This window comes from Poecilia formosa, unplaced genomic scaffold (assembly GCF_000485575.1).
Source record: "Poecilia formosa unplaced genomic scaffold, Poecilia_formosa-5.1.2 Scaffold71, whole genome shotgun sequence".
Lineage (NCBI taxonomy): Eukaryota > Metazoa > Chordata > Actinopteri > Cyprinodontiformes > Poeciliidae > Poecilia > Poecilia formosa.
In genome coordinates this window covers 2,228,005-2,243,513 of record NW_006800010.1, presented here as the reverse complement: position 1 = coordinate 2,243,513, position 15,509 = coordinate 2,228,005, and the positions used below count along the sequence as shown (strand labels likewise).

At 36.9% G+C, this 15,509-nt stretch overlaps 3 protein-coding genes across 4 annotated transcripts; 2 read left to right on the top strand and 1 right to left on the bottom strand.

Annotated features, from left to right (window-relative positions):
* Positions 1 to 141: 141 nt before the first annotated feature.
* zfand1 (zinc finger, AN1-type domain 1) lies at positions 142 to 3,259 on the bottom strand. Of its 2 annotated transcripts, none has more exons than XM_007555643.2 (8): positions 3,139 to 3,259; positions 2,775 to 2,817; positions 2,413 to 2,452; positions 2,069 to 2,196; positions 1,868 to 1,959; positions 1,239 to 1,357; positions 770 to 925; positions 142 to 393 (listed from the first exon to the last, which is right to left on the bottom strand). In XM_007555643.2, exons 1-8 carry the CDS (start codon positions 3,191 to 3,193, stop codon positions 217 to 219), a joined length of 810 nt encoding a protein of 269 aa, XP_007555705.1. In that variant the 5' UTR covers positions 3,194 to 3,259; the 3' UTR covers positions 142 to 216. The 2 variants fall into 2 exon arrangements, with proteins under 2 accessions (XP_007555705.1, XP_007555706.1); XM_007555644.2 differs by having other exon boundaries at positions 142 to 365.
* A 1,779-nt stretch (positions 3,260 to 5,038) lies between these two features.
* chmp4c (charged multivesicular body protein 4C) lies at positions 5,039 to 9,264 on the top strand. Its single transcript, XM_007555642.2, has 5 exons — positions 5,039 to 5,516; positions 7,540 to 7,717; positions 7,893 to 8,001; positions 8,111 to 8,234; positions 8,855 to 9,264. The coding sequence occupies exons 1-5, from the start codon at positions 5,288 to 5,290 to the stop codon at positions 8,914 to 8,916; spliced, it is 702 nt and encodes a 233-aa protein (XP_007555704.1). The 5' UTR covers positions 5,039 to 5,287; the 3' UTR covers positions 8,917 to 9,264.
* A 374-nt stretch (positions 9,265 to 9,638) lies between these two features.
* On the top strand, positions 9,639 to 14,996 carry gimap4 (GTPase IMAP family member 4). The gene is made up of 3 exons (XM_007555641.2): positions 9,639 to 9,813; positions 12,253 to 13,014; positions 14,203 to 14,996. Exons 1-3 carry the CDS (start codon positions 9,783 to 9,785, stop codon positions 14,205 to 14,207), a joined length of 798 nt encoding a protein of 265 aa, XP_007555703.1. The 5' UTR covers positions 9,639 to 9,782; the 3' UTR covers positions 14,208 to 14,996.
* The last annotated feature ends 513 nt before the right edge of the window (positions 14,997 to 15,509 follow it).

Sequence of the window (15,509 nt, the reverse complement as noted above, 5' to 3'; positions counted from 1 at the left end):
AGCTCATTATACTACATTTAGCAAGTTTCTAATTGGGATAAATTATATTTCTTTAAATCCAATCTAAGGCTATAACTACATAGATCCAAACTTAAATTAACTTTCCCCACAAATCACCAATATAAAAACAAACTCCACAAATACAATACAATTTTTTATTCACATAAAAAGTAGTTTGCACATATAATCCATCTGTACATCCATGATACTCCTAAGTCAGGTCGGAGCGATATAGTCAGAAACATCCTCTAGTCCTGTGCATTCGTTGTCCAGGTATTCCAGGATCACATTTCCCCCGTTATGCAGCGGAACGTCTGGGTGAGCCAGCAGAGAGAGCAGGGAGTCGTCCATCTGGAGAGCCTGGCCTGTCTCAGGATGACAGAGACGCAGCTTCTGCAAATGGAGACATGGGTTGATATTGATGCATATGACCCCTAACAACAAACTGAGGCCAATAACTGAGTTTGTTGTTAGGGGTCATATGCATAAAAAAAAAACAAACTGCAAGGTCACTCCAACAGTGCTGTGAAATAAATGTGATTTCCATTATATTTTTATTTTGGCTCTACACAACCACAAAAACATTACAATGGACAATATTTTCAAAGTGATTTAGTCACATGTTAAATAATCATGATTTCCATGACTACGATTATGCCCATGATTTTACATTCCAGCATTATTTGATGCTGGAGCTTCTGATAATCAGTCATTTACTTTAAACATTAAAGTGTCCAAATGTATTTCTTAGATGTCTTTCTCTGTTTACCTTGGCTGTCAGAACATTGTTGTTGTTCTTGAGGCTGGCTAAAGAGGCTGCGTAATCCACCACTTTACCCACACTCCATTTTGAAGAGAAAAACATGGGCCGGCTGCACTCTTTGGCTTCTTTTGGCAGATAAACCTGAAAATAGGTTCTTTCTGTCTGGAAAGCATAGACAAGAAGAAGAAGAAGAAGAAGAAGAAGAAGAAGAAGAAGAAGAAGAAGGCTTAAGCAGTGTAACGTCAGTGTTCTTGCAATTTTCTAAATCAAAATTCAGGGTTTTGTTACACTTTACTTGAAGTTCTCACTCTTAAATCCATATTAACATAAAAATACTCAAATAAAGGGATGCTTTAGACAGAGGGAATGAAGAAAAATATGGAAAAATAGGTTTCTTTTTCCTTCCCCAATCTAGAAAATACTGAAATCAAACAAATGAAGTCACAATTATGGTGGGATGTGGAGCTGATTTTACCTGTGGCAGTCCCTTGTCTCCTGCAGCATGCAGCTTCAGTTTCATAAGGGCAACCTTTGCTGCAGTGGCAGCATTCTTTGCTCCTCTGCGCCCTTTGCTTTTGGATCCATCCTTTGATTCTGAACAGAAAGACACAGAAATTATATCCAGAAGTGGTTACATTTCTGGATCCACAGTCCTGCAGAAGTATTCATAACCCATAATCATTTTCTAAATTTTTTGTCACAAACATAAATGACTATGAAATGACACAAAAAATAAAGAGTACACACACACACAAATCTAAATCCATTAACCATACCCTTCACTCTGACATTCCCTGATACAATCTGGTGCAACTAAAATTCATCTAATAAGTAAATACATAACTTCTTAAGTTATTTAAGAAGTTTTTTCTTAAATAACTTTTTAAGTTATTTATTTACCAAATATATGTCATGTATTAGTAATATAAATACAGTTGTTGGCCATTCACCTAATCTTACAGATTAGACAAGGACAGCAATACAAATCTAATCTAAATTCAAAAGAGATTGAAGGGTACAAATGCTTGTGTAGTGTACGATAAGAAAAAAAATTACCATCTGAATCCATATAAAGGAGAGATTAAAAAAGAATCACTGCCTGACCTAAAATCTTCTGCACTAGCTCCTTTGTGGCTGCCATTCGAGGCTTCTGGACCTCCAACTTCTCACACTTGTGATCATCTTGATGACGATGGCTGCAAAAAAAAATGAAACAGAACAGTAAATGATTCAAAGATAAAACACAGAAGGAACCCTTCCCCTCACTTTTTGAAGTCTACAAAACAAAACAAAACAAAAACCTACGCCAAACAGAAGTGTTTTTCACACTGCGGACATAAAACTGGCAGCAATTCTTTTCCCTTACAGTCTTCAAACGAGCAGGGATAACTTGTGCTGCCACCAGCGGTCTTAGTTTCCCTTGTTACATTTTCCTAAAGCAAAGAGTAAAAGAACATCATGAGGAAAACACACTCATTGCTTGTAATAGATTTACAGTTTAGGTAACTCTGGTAAAGTAGTCCTAATCTTAGCAAAGAAAACCACTTATGACAGTAAGAACGTACTATAAGCTCATTAAAGAAACACTTATCAGTTCCAAAACTGCAGAAGAGCTACAAGCCATTTCCTGACCATAAATACAGACTTACCTCTGGACATGAGTGGGCTTCTCTGCTTCTATGCTCGAGACTGTGCAGGACAGATGTAAAAGAAAAAAGACAGCACAAACTTTACTGCACAGTTAGTTCTTTTCTTTCATTTCCAACTTAAGACTTTATTTCTATATAAAATCTGAACAAATATCTTTCTAATTATAAAAACTACTTATCCCTTAGATGCTTATTAAAAGAAACTATAATTGTTCAAAATTGTTTCTATAACAGTCCAAATGTCAAAAAAGGTTGAGTACAGCTGGTTGAGTCTAAATGTTTATATAAGATGATCAGACTCTTGTTTGATATTTAAAGTAATAAAACTGCAAGTAAAATGGACGGAAAAATGAAAAACTTACCAGTAAACACCACTGCAAGAGTCGCACACAAATGGAAGAAAATCTGTAGAAGTGTGGAAAACAAACCAAATCAAATTTGGGATGATTTAGTTTATACATATTGCAAGGACTATACTCGACGTGTAGTAAATAAACTGATTAAACTACATTTTATTTGAATTAATCATTTAATTAAAAATGCAAACATTTTGTTAAAGTTTAAAGGTGGAGTCTACTCCAGCAGCTGCTAAGCTAATTAGCCGCTAGCTTTCCTGCTAGTGAAGAACAGGCTATGTATGCTAAGAAGACATTTGCCAAATCATGCTTAAAAAAACAATTTAATATTTTGTTTATTTCTAACTGTTCTGGTGAAATCACAACGAACCTTTCAGGTTGCAGGAATCGACCTGACAATGTTTACCAATGTCTAATTCAGCCATTAGCTAGCACTTTTAACTGCGGTAAAGCTACAAGGCTCTTAGGAAATAGTAGTAAAGCCAGCCGGCACTCGATTTTGACGTGCGCGACGACACAAGGCGTTACGGTACCCTGCTTTACAATCTCCTTTCAAAACAAAAGCGTACCTCCGATTTATATTTGATTCACATTTTAGATTTCTTTCCAGCGGCTATAGAGTTAAAGTTTTTTTTTTGTTTGTTTGTTTATGTTTTTGCAAAACGAAATTATTTATCTAACAATAAATTAAAATGTATTGTGTGAAAAACAAATCCTGTAAACCACATATTTGCGACCTCAATCAAAATTGGTGACATTTGACAGGCAAAAAAATATTTCTGATTCCATAAACAAAATGTTACCAGTGACTTCTCTCATTTCAGGGTGACAGAGGGACACCTCTACAGGATTTATTTTTCACACATAATATTTTAATTTATTTTCAGATAAATAATTTCGTTTTGCAAATGCATAAACACAAAGCTTTAAACTTTTATAGCCGCTGGAAATAAACTTAAAATATGAATCAAACATAAACCGGAGGTGCGCTTTTATCTTGAAATAAGATTGCAAAGCAGGGCGCCGTAACGCCTAGTGCCGTCGCGCACATCAAAATCGATTGCCGGCTGGCTTTACTGCTATTTCCGAAGAGGCGACTAGCTTAATCTGTCTGCCTTTGTGGTTTATGGTTGACAAGGAACGTCCTGGTGTGTTACCGACACCAAGTGGCACGGAGTCGAAATTACAGTCGTGAAAAAATAGAACTCACAAATGTACTGTTCTTCAATATTTCTGAAAAGTACAGTGATTCAGTTACAGACAAACAACAACATGACAAGTAATTTAACTGAAGAAAACGTTAGAATAGCCTGTTGCCCTAACCTAGGCTGCTATTATAGCCTTTGACTGAAATACTCTAATTGAAATGCTTCTTTCGGAGTGTTTGTCACACTCCTCATTTTCAGCTGCGCTACAGCAGGAAATGACCAGTTCCCTCTGTTGCAAAGTATTCCCTAGTTTCATTTCCTTGCTTCATCACTGGTATGAGATATTTTCCCCCCCCTATGATGCTGTATTTGTTACCTAAACATGTGACAGTTCCCCCTTTCCATGTCATAGTAATCTGTGCAAAGAAATTGTTCCATAAATATGTAATGTATCTCATTACATAATTAGGACACATAATTTCATTACATACTTATTTATGTAACAAAAATTTGAAATGAAAACTCCTGAAACTGTATTATGGTCTGCAGTTTTACTATCGCGCCCCAAGATAAGCTTCATGCTATTCTCATCTGATTTTGTCTCATCTGATTTCTTTTTGTGGTGCTCATGGATGCATTTGCTGCAATAAAATAAAATAAATATTGTTACTGAGAATGCTTTATATTTTTTCTATTTCTTTAACAGTTCATTTAAACGTGTTTAAACGTGTTCATTTAAAGATGTTTTAACAGTTTGTTGCATAACTGACAGTACTGATACTGATTTTTTTCAAAGTAAAAAAAAATGTATTGCTTATGCACTTACTCGTCGAATTACTTTAAATTGTGTGGGATATTTAATGGTGTTTACATAAACTTAAATAAAAACAAAACTGCAAATATATCCCTATGGTAATAGTATACACTCTTGTTATTATTGATCAGACTCATAGTAGCCTATTATGACCTAAGAAAAATACAATTAATGATTAGTGTTTATTTTATAAACTATGGGAAAAGGGAAATAATTTTAAAACATACTTACAGAATTTTTGTTTTATTTAGTCTTCAAGGTAAAACGTGTAAAGGGTTAACTCTGGCAGACAAAGGTATCATGACGTCACGGGTGTAGGTAACGCTGACAGGTGTGTCCATAGGTGCTCTCACTGGCTGGTTTGAACTAACCTCACAAAGCCGTCCAACAGGAAAATCTGCAATACAACACCCGCCTGGGGAGTTAAGTGAAATATAGAAGGCCGTCACTTTCTCGGACTCCATCGAGTTCGCGTCTGATTATTTTGGACTATTAACGCAGTTTACAGTAAAATAAATAAATAAAATAAGAGAAGAAGAAGAAGAAGTAGTCTGAAAATGAGTAAAATCTCGAAGCTTTTCAAAGGTGGCTCCAGCTCGGGTTCATCATCCAGCTCTTCCTCAAAGTCCAAACACCACCGATCGAAAGGTGGACCGAGTCCGCAGGAGGCCATCCACAGACTCCGGGAAACCGAGGAAATGCTGACGAAGAAGCAGGAATACCTGGAGAAGAGGATAGAGCAAGAAGTAGCCACAGCCAAGAAGCACGGCACCAAAAACAAGAGGGGTAGGTCTTCATTGTGGGTTTTCTAGGAAGTATAACACCTGCTTTTTCTACATTTAAGTCATGATTTAGTAATATATTAGAGCTTAAACTCTCCACGTAATGGTAGCTTTCATAAAGAGTTGTTTTGAATAACTTCCTCTTAAGTCACAATCACATTTTCAGTTCAAGTCATGTAAGCAGACAGGGATAGCAATATGTTACTTTAAAGTGAGCTTTTGCCATTTTACTTTGTGATAATTCAAATGAAATCACAAACATGAATGTGAACGTTTCTTGTCCAACTTGTCTCAGATGTTGTCCTTTTCCTGTATCTGGTCTTAAAAACTATATTAAAAACGCAACCAGAGGTTTATTCGTCCATTTCTCCTCCTCGTCTTAACTTGAGTTTAAACTTCTGAACATGAAGTTCATGATCAAAATCAGCGCCTTTTCACAATTAGCTCAGAATCGTTTGAGCATTAATTTGTAACAAATTTAACCTGAAGGTACCCATTGTTTTTATATCACCCCTGTGGATGCAGCAGGTGGAGGCAGATGCAAGGCAGTATTGCATTACTGAAAACATGGCCTTTATAGCATTGCCTGCTATTCTTATCTGCATGAAAAAATGTAAATGATCCAAAAATTTAGGAATGGATCATAACAGAGAAGCAACTCGCAACAGTTTCTCCTTCCTGTGGAGCTCTACCCAAAGCAAAAATGTTTTCTTCGCTGCATTAACTGTGAATCACCAAAGACTAAAAATACATGCAGCAATGTAAAGGGAGGAAACCCGTGTCTGGTCTTTGGACACACCCGACGCTTGTCCGACAGATGATAGAAAGGGATAAACGTGACTTCCAGGGTTTTATCTCAAATCATCACCTGAAGTATTCTGAGACGGATTCATCTTCTGCAAGTGAATGGAAAGTGTAGGAGCCTTCTATAAGCCTGCTGACTGACAGTGTGCAGCAACAAGTCAGGAATTGCATCTGTGCATCAATCTATGCTCCATGAATTTGTAGAAAACTCAGGTCTCTCGGGCACACTGATAAAAATGTGTAGCATGAACCAAAGACTGAAGATTCTCTGCTCTCCTGCCCACTTTAGTTAACAGCTAGAATGTATTAATAAAACTAAATAAACCCTGGCTGCAAACAAAAATATTTCTCCAGACACTGACCTGGAATCTTGCTGTCAATATGAAGCCATCTCATCTGTTGGAGTTTCATAAATCAGGGGCTCATCAAAGATAAAGACATAATTCCGTGTTAAACAGGACAATGCATATTGAATTATTGTACTGTCTAGTTGTTGATGTTTATTTTGTCAACATTTGAATGTGGAACTGCTTTTATTCATTATTCAGCAGAATGTCAGGTATTTAAATCCATTGACCTTGAACTCAGTCCGTTTCAGATACAAAATTTTTTTTTTTTCCCTGTGGTAAATTTCTCTGGCAACTGTGATTGGCTGGTCTCAGACTCCCCCCTCACTCATTGCCCGTCTCATACAGTGCTCTGAAAACATATTTTCTTCTTTACATATTTCCTTTTTGATTTTTGGGTCAAAGTTAAAAGTTTCTGATCTGTGACTAGACAACTCAGAAAGAATCCTTTGTTTGAACATTGTTACTTGCTGGTATTTGTAGATTAGATGACTTTTTCCAGTCGCATAACCCATTCAGTGTAGTCACGAACGTATGGCTGGATGTTGCCTTTCACGATTCCATCACGTACAGCAATTTGTCCAGATCATAAAGCAACCCCAGACCATCACACTAAAACATCAACAAGACATTTTAGCATTGAATGAGATGGATAATCAATGATAACATTTGGTTTTTGACATCAGTGACTACAAAGTACTATAAACTGTGAGAGCAGTAAGGCATTGTGTTTTTGAATTCATAACTGTTCAAAACCTTGGTGTACTTTTATTTCAGTAACAGGTACATACCGAGATGAACTGATCTTTAAGCATTAATGTGATTTTTTTTTTCTCTCTTTCTTTTTGTTTACATGGTTTGTTTTCTCCGGAACAGCTGCGCTACAGGCTCTGAAGAGGAAGAAGCGCTTGGAGCAGCAGCTGACCCAGATCGACGGCACGCTGTCCACCATTGAGTTTCAGAGGGAGGCCCTGGAGAACTCGCACACCAACACAGAGGTCCTCAAGAACATGGGCTTTGCTGCCAAGGCCATGAAGCAGGTCCACGAGAACATGTAAGGAACTTGGTGCAAACTATTTTAAATCTCAGTGTGTTTTGGGTGGGTTTTTCACCTGATTGGTGCGTAGAGAAACTCTTTTTTTTTTTTTCCTATTGCAGCCTTCAGATAATAAATATTGCACACCAGATTAGAATTTGAACTTGCATCGGTTGTATTTTATCTTTCTCAGGGACATCGACAAGATTGATGATCTGATGCAGGACATCACAGAGCAGCAAGATGTGGCTCGGGAAATCAGCGAGGCAATTTCCGGGCCGTTCGGCGAGCAGTTTGATGAGGTTTTTCAGTTTTCTCCACCTTCATCTTTAGATGGGTCTTTCATTTTTTCTTTGTTTTTTTTATTCATGTTGCAGATCTTTTAGCTAGTTCTTGCTTTATGCTTGTTAGGATGAGCTCCTTGCAGAGCTGGAGGAGCTGGAGCAGGAGGACCTGAAGGAGAACATGAAGAGTATGGGAGGACTGCCGAGCGTTCCCAGCTCCAAACTGCCCTCATCGCGCCCCAGTCGTGCAAGTGAGTCCATCACGCAAGCTTACATGTTTGTAGTTTCAGTGCCCTGCAAAAGTGTCACACCCTTTGATCATGTGTTTTAATAGCATAGGCCAACAAAACATATAGCATAATTGTGAGGTAGAAGGTAAATGATAATTTTCAAACCTTTTGCTCCTTAAAATCAAATACTAAGGAGTAAATACCTTGTGCAATACAATTTTCCTTCAGCTTCCTAACGCTGCACCAATTTATGTTGGTCTATCACATAAAATACAGTGAATCTGTTGTAATTTGATCAAGTGTGTAAACGTTTATGGGGTGCGAGGCACTGTATTTACATTAGGAATTAGTGTTACTTAAGTTCTAAGTCACAGTATATACTTATAACTTAATAGAACTTCGTACAAAGTAAAATATTGTGCAGCAAGTAGATGAGCCAATTGGTTACAGAGGCCCAAGCAATTGAATGACAAGATATAAAAAGTTAAGGTTATCTAAGAATGTCTAGATGTTTGTTTTATTATCTGCCTCACACGTTGGAGGTAATTAATAATCATCTCTGCTCATTATAGAAAATACAAGTAGAATCACCTCATGTAAGTTAATGTTTCATCTTGTTTTTGCTTTGTCTGTTTTTCTAGCAACAAAGAAAAGGGTTGAAGACGACGATGACGTGCGTATGCTGGCATCATGGGGAACATGAGTTTGTTAACGAAGAGAAAACGTCATTGAACACTGTTATGACAACTTTTTGTACTTACTTGTCACTTTTTCAAGGTTGTTGAAGGTTTTTAGGGAAATTGAGAATGATTTTATTATTAGTGGCTTTTTGATTAATGATCTAAAAGCAAAAGAATACAACAATAATTTAGGTTTAGGTTCTTTTGTTAAGAGTATGCTGCACTCATGTTTTTTTTGTCTAACAAGGATATACTTGATGATATTAATCCACAGGGCAGATCTGCTTCTTCTGCAGTTGTAAATAAATGCAGGTTCAGCCTAAATGTTGTAAATAACATTATAATCTCTAACAATAAAACTGACTCCTACACATTGTGTCAAATTAGTTTATGAAAAATTACGTTTTAGCATTTCTTTGTGACACGGTGGAGTGGAAGAAGCCTCTGGCTGAACACACTGCATCAGGATATGCTTCTGGAGCAGGGGTCCTCAAATCCAGGCCTGAAGGCCAGGTGTGTCAGTCATGCGACTTTACATGTCTTTGCTTCAACACACTTGAGTCAAATAATGAGGCCATTTTTTTGTCTGAGTATCCCATATTTGTTTATTTAAAAAAAAAATATATATATATATATATATATGTTTTACAAAGGATGCCAAATAAAAATGTGCATCGTCTGTAACATCCACGTTTGAGCAGTTTTTTCCTTTTACTTCCGGTCTCCTTTTGTCCTGCTTTAACTCTGAAAGGGTTTACCGGAAGTAGCGGTGACGTTACGCTTTTTCCGGTAACTTGGGTCATCATCAGGAGGAAGTTCTTCGAAGACCGAGGCGCACGAAGTGAATTAACCCCCCTAAAGAAGACTTTATCCCGAGATAAAACTGACGATGGCCGACAATACACCGAAAGAGACAGAAGGTGAGGCAAAGCAGCCTCCATCCGGTTGATTTATAAACTTTAAAAATAATTATTTATCGTCACCGCGGTTGGTAAAATTAGCATTAAAGTTAGCAGACAGTTTTAAACTAAAGAAACGAACAGAACTTGGACACGTCTTCTTATTTCCTATTGTTATAAACATCGGATACTTTGTTTCGAGTTTATATTTCAACCTTAGAACCAAATAGCTTGTGTTCATGAATAATTAACTTCTTTGATGTTATAAAGTGGTTCACTAGGCAAACATTTCGACAACAAAGTCATATTTAGATAGCAAAATGTATGAAATTTAGCGAGGATTTTACACAATATATTGAATCATTTCATATTTGGATATTTATATAGATTTTCGTATAGGTGACCGTTATAGTATTAAGTTCTTTCTTGGTAATACAACTTTGAAAAACAAGTTACTAAAGGGTCTTAATTTAAAACTCCTACAACAAGTCTTCATGGATTAAAATATATTCTGAAATAAAAGAAGTTTCAGATATATTACCAGAAAATCGGGCCTTTAAGGAGTCTTTCTTTTAGGGGACAGGAAATAGGAATAACCTTGAAACTAATGGGAATTTCCCTATTGTGAAAAATGCCCTTAAATAAAAGTCACAACAATTTATATTATGTGTTCTTTCCTCTTTAAGCTAAAGACCAAAGTGTTTTGACTACAGTAATGATAGAAGCAATAATAAAATAAAAACTATTTACATTTTAAGTAGCATCACATAAATTATCATTTGAATAAAGGTCATGACTTATATCTGTATTATTTGCTTATGCTATTGCAGAGTAACCTGACTGATACATGTTCCTCTCTGGGTGTTGTTTGTTTTTTTTTTTTGTATTTGGTTATTTGTTTACAGAATAGTTTGTTGTGAACTTTTTACCCAACGTATAGCCAGAATAAACTCCAGAATTGTGACTACAGAGTTTGAAGTCTTGAAAAGTATGAAAAAGCAAAACCAAGGCTTGCTTTTTAGATCCGTACAGATTTGGCTGCAGTAGTAAACATTCATTGACTAATCCGTTAGAGATTTAAATCTGCTGGTTTTCTTTTGATTAGTGCTGCTGATTAGAGATACTGAGACATCAGATTTTTCTTTGTATTTTTCATGTTATCTTTAAAACAAAACAAAAAATTACAATAAATCTATAGATATTCTTTGATGGATCTAGTGACATAATCTTGTAGTGTTCCATTTGTTGAATTAAAAGCTACTTCAGGTATCAAATAAGCTGCATCACTTTATTCTCTTGAAAAAATGAGAAGCAGTAAAGAAAAGTGGGAATTTACTTTGACTATAGATCACCAGATTGGTGCATCTTTAGATGTAGGAGATTGGGAAAACAGTTTCACTTTAAGATGTGGTCTTTTGCTGAAATAAAACCCAATTACTGTGTAATAAAAGTCAACTTGCACTAAACTTAAACCCATTGGGTTCTATTAAGAATATGTGAATTTCATGAGGTAACAAACCCAAAACAGACGATTGCTAATCATTTTTTAATAAACCTATTTTCATATTTATTGTCAGAGTTAAACAGGACAAATGCCATCCACATTTACACTTGTAGTTGTATTATGTAAAGAGCCTTAATGCATCTTTCCATATTGAATGATTTCAGAAAAAAATATCTAACTACAGCAATTTTGCTGAATTTTCTGAAAGTCATATTGATTATAAGTCATTTTGATTTTCTTTGTAAAGGTTAATGCCCATCCAGCTGGCCAACAACTGATATTATTTTTGGCCAGCTGATTAATTTCAGTTCATTTAGTCAGTAAGAAACAAATTTCACTTTCAGTTATTTCATTATTTTTATCACAATTTCATTTTTCAAGGAGGATGATATCTAGGATCTTTTATTTAGAAATCATGAAACATATTTGAAAGCTTGTCTGCCCTTTCCAAGTTGGAGCTTTGTTATTGAAATATTATTAGTAAACTGAAAAAATGCTAAGCTAGGGTATCTACCAGAGAACATGACCTAATTATACAGCTAATATTAGCTAGTTATTCCTGACTCAAGTTATTCTAAATTTAGCTGGTGTTTAATGGAACATAACTATAATAGCTATTGTAATATTATGACAGAAGTAGGAATATGGCAATTGTTATTTTTTTAAATCATGATCTATATATTTTTGCTGATATTTTTTGTTTTTGTTTTCAAATTTTGTGTAAATGCTAAACCATAATGTTTTTATATGACATATGAGGATTTTCTTTTACACCTATCTTCCTTAATAGTGATAATACACTGCACATTTTTGAATGAACTAGAAACCAATTTCTAGTTCATATGACAATATTACAGTAAGGAGTCATGTTGTTTAAATATGACTACTTACTAAAGTCCTTCCTTGGTTATTAGATGTTGCCCGCTCACACTAACTTGTGTAACCTCTGATTGCAGCCAAAGATGCTTCTGGTCCAGAGAAAAACACCCAAGAGACAGCAGCTCCGGCCAAAGACCCGCCATTTCTGCCTGAAATCCGCCTGGTGGTGTTGGGATGGAGGTGGCCGGGGAAGAGCCTGACAGCCAACACCATCCTAGGCAGAGAGGAGTTCCACCTGGAGCGAGCGGCCGAGTTCTGCGTCACCAGGGAGACGGAGGTAGACGGCCGCCAGGTGGTGGTGGTGGACACTCCCGGCTGGTTCTCCGCGCAGGACACCCCGGCCTCCTATAAACAGGAGCTGGTCAGGGGCGCCTCTCTTTGCCCTCCGGGTCCTCACGCCTTCCTGCTGATCATCCCCGTGGGCATGTTCACGGAGGTCGACCGCGCACGCATCGAGGAGAACGTGAGCCTCTTTGGGGAGCACGTGTGGAATCACACCATCGTGGTGTTCACTTGGGCGCAGGTGTTGAAGAAGATCACCCTGGAGAGATACATTCACAGGGAGGGCAAAGATCTGCAGTGGGTGTTGAGGAAGTGTAAGAAGAGGCTCATACTTATTAACAACAGCATCTTCGGGGACAATCCCCAGGTGGGAAAGCTAATGAAGAAGGTTGAGAAGATGGTGGCAGAGGAAGGGGGCCACTACAGTTTAGAGGTGAAAGAGAAACCTTTGGATGTGAACCAGAATCCGGCCAGGCCGGCGCAGGAGCTGGGAGCCCGACCCAAACAGAACTCTGGACTGAACCTCTCGAAGGCCTCGGAGGCAGAGCAGACCTGCAGTGAGTAATGATTTCATGTTGTTTCATTAGGTCACACAGAATCAGTCCGTAATACAGGCTAAGATGTTAGATTTAGTAATTTTATTTTTATGGTGCCACTCCCAACTGCTTGTTTGTACAACAAATGGATCCACAGAAAACTAAAAATCCTCCAGCGTTCCACTCTGTGATTTTTTTTCCTTTTCTTTTTTTTTTATTATAGCCGTCTAGTTTTACTGTTTTGCTTAAAGTCGTCATGTGACCAAAAGAGGGTGAGGAAAACTGATGAGTCACACCTGCCTCTTTCTCTCTCTGGGAGTGGATCACGTTAAACACGACTTTCATGCCACACTGACTACAATCAGCTTCATTATTCAGAGTTCACCCTTTTATCCACTGTTAACTCACATTTCCCCAGGTTCTTGTACAATCACAGTATTGTGTTTGGGTCAGAAATAGTGTTGGGACTCCAGTATAGTATATAATTCAATTAATTTGTAATTAATCGCATTTTAATCAAAAACGATATACAGGCAGAATAAGAAATATTTTCTATTTAAAAAGACCCTTTGTTTTTAATTTGTAATTTTGGTTATTCAGCCATCATGTTTCGGGAACCCCTGATCACTCCTAGAACTTCTTTGAAAAAATACTTCTTTAGATATGTGAACTATGGAAGCTGTGTTTCATTGAGACGGTGCTGCTGTTCTGTTTCCAGCTTCAGACTGGATCGCTTTTTAAAAATTAACCCGCAGTGGGCCAAGAGAAGCAGTTTTTGTCGTCCATCATTGTTGTTTTCGGATGCCGCTTGTGCATCTGATGTACGAATGTACCAGAAACACAAATCAAAGGTTCCAGGTCAAATTGAACAAAAACAATTAATTGTGTTGCAGTTTTTAACACTTGAAATATATGTATTAAAAATTGTCTCATTGCAGAGTAAAACAACTTTCTTTTTGATGCTGAATTTAAAGCTCTTAATGTAGAAGCCAAATGCCAATTTGGATGCAAATTACAATTATCCATTTTTGTTTTATTTTGGGGAGAACAGATAAAAAAAAACAAAAAACAATAATGTGGTGAACACGTTTAACTTATTGTGGATTTTCTGTATTCCACAAAGCTAATATAATGACAACGGTTTATAAGAATGCATATAGACATCAGGTTAAGTGAAGTTTAACTCCTTTTTTCTCTGTTTGGTTCTAGATTAACGAGACCCTGTGTGCTGATGGAATCGACTTCTGACCGAGACACATAGAAAAAGGCATAACTGTAAAAAGAAAATGTTACTGAATGAAACTGAATGAAAAAAACGTATGAATATATCATATTTAAAGTAATACCGAGGCATGTTCTTTGAGGCCTTTTTAGCAAACGCGTCGTCCAAAGATGATTATTTTTTTTACCCTGGTATTTTATTTGGATGAACTGTAGTGTATGTTTTTAGTAGAGGGAGGTGGGTGTTTTACTATTAAAACAAAGAAGCACGGGCTGTTACACTCAGAAAGTGGCCGTCGTTATTTTCAAACTGAGCACTCCTCAAAATGGCCGACACTGACAACAGGATTGCACTACTAAACTGTCACCATTATTTACTGTAGAGGAGCAGATGGATTTTTTTTTCCAGACAATTCCCTTCTTTTGTGACCAAAATGTGAATAGTTTAGTTTTGCTGCAATGTTTCTTCCACTTGTCTGTGTACAACTGTAAAGCACTAGAGCATTTATTGACTTTTCCCTGCAAAGTGTTGCCCTGAAGCAGTGCTTGTGTTTACTTTAAACAGATGTTTATAGTAAATTATGAGAGAGGGGAGGGGGGCGTAGTTTTTTGGGGGGGTGGAAAGTGTGGCCTACTTGTACGTTTTTTGTTTTTTTTTTAAACTTCTGAAATCCCAATTGTCATGTTATTATGTTAACATTTCCGGTTACTTTGTGCATGTTCTTTTTCTATTGTAAATGAAATATCTTTTACTTTCTGACAAAATAAATGATTTCAAGGCATTTTTGGGGGGGTCGTGTGTGTGTGATGTTTTTCTTTTTTTTTATTCTCGAGCAAAATTTATATTTATTATAATATACATTTTCATCCTTTCAATTATCCATCCATTAATTTGTCAGTCCATTTTTTGGTCCCATTGTTCTTCCATCATTCTATTCGTCTCTCCAACATCTTTTGTCTCTGACCATCCACTTATGCCTGACCATCTAATATTCTGTTCTTCCATTGATGTCCACCCATCCTTTCATCAGTCTCTTTCCATACATCTGACCTCTGTTCGACCTATCCATACGTCCATTTGTTTATCTGTCCATCCTGATATCCATTCACCCATCCTTTTGTCTATCCAAAAATCTGTCTGGCATCCATTCCTCTTCGTCCAACAATCCATCCACTCACTCCGCACTCGGTGATTTGTGCAGAGCTTACACTTAACGCCAGACTTCTGTAGAAATATTTGCCGTAAACGTGTAGAAAACTGCTGCAGTTATACTTAAAAAAAGGTTTGAGAACTC

Coding starts and splice junctions, on each gene's coding strand:
- zfand1 (XM_007555643.2), bottom strand. CDS start 3,193: ATGGCTGAATTAGACATTGGTAAACATTGTCAGGTCGATTCCTGCAAC. Junction 2,453..2,774: donor TCTTGCAGTGGTGTTTACTG/GTAAGTTTTTCA, acceptor TGTCCTGCACAG/TCTCGAGCATAGAAGCAGAG. Junction 1,960..2,068: donor GAAAAACACTTCTGTTTGGC/GTAGGTTTTTGT, acceptor TTTTTTTTGCAG/CCATCGTCATCAAGATGATC.
- gimap4 (XM_007555641.2), top strand. CDS start 9,783: ATGGCCGACAATACACCGAAAGAGACAGAAG. Junction 9,814..12,252: donor TACACCGAAAGAGACAGAAG/GTGAGGCAAAGC, acceptor CTCTGATTGCAG/CCAAAGATGCTTCTGGTCCA.
- chmp4c (XM_007555642.2), top strand. CDS start 5,288: ATGAGTAAAATCTCGAAGCTTTTCAAAGGTGGCTCCAGCTCGGGTTCA. Junction 5,517..7,539: donor CGGCACCAAAAACAAGAGGG/GTAGGTCTTCAT, acceptor TCTCCGGAACAG/CTGCGCTACAGGCTCTGAAG. Junction 7,718..7,892: donor AAGCAGGTCCACGAGAACAT/GTAAGGAACTTG, acceptor TATCTTTCTCAG/GGACATCGACAAGATTGATG.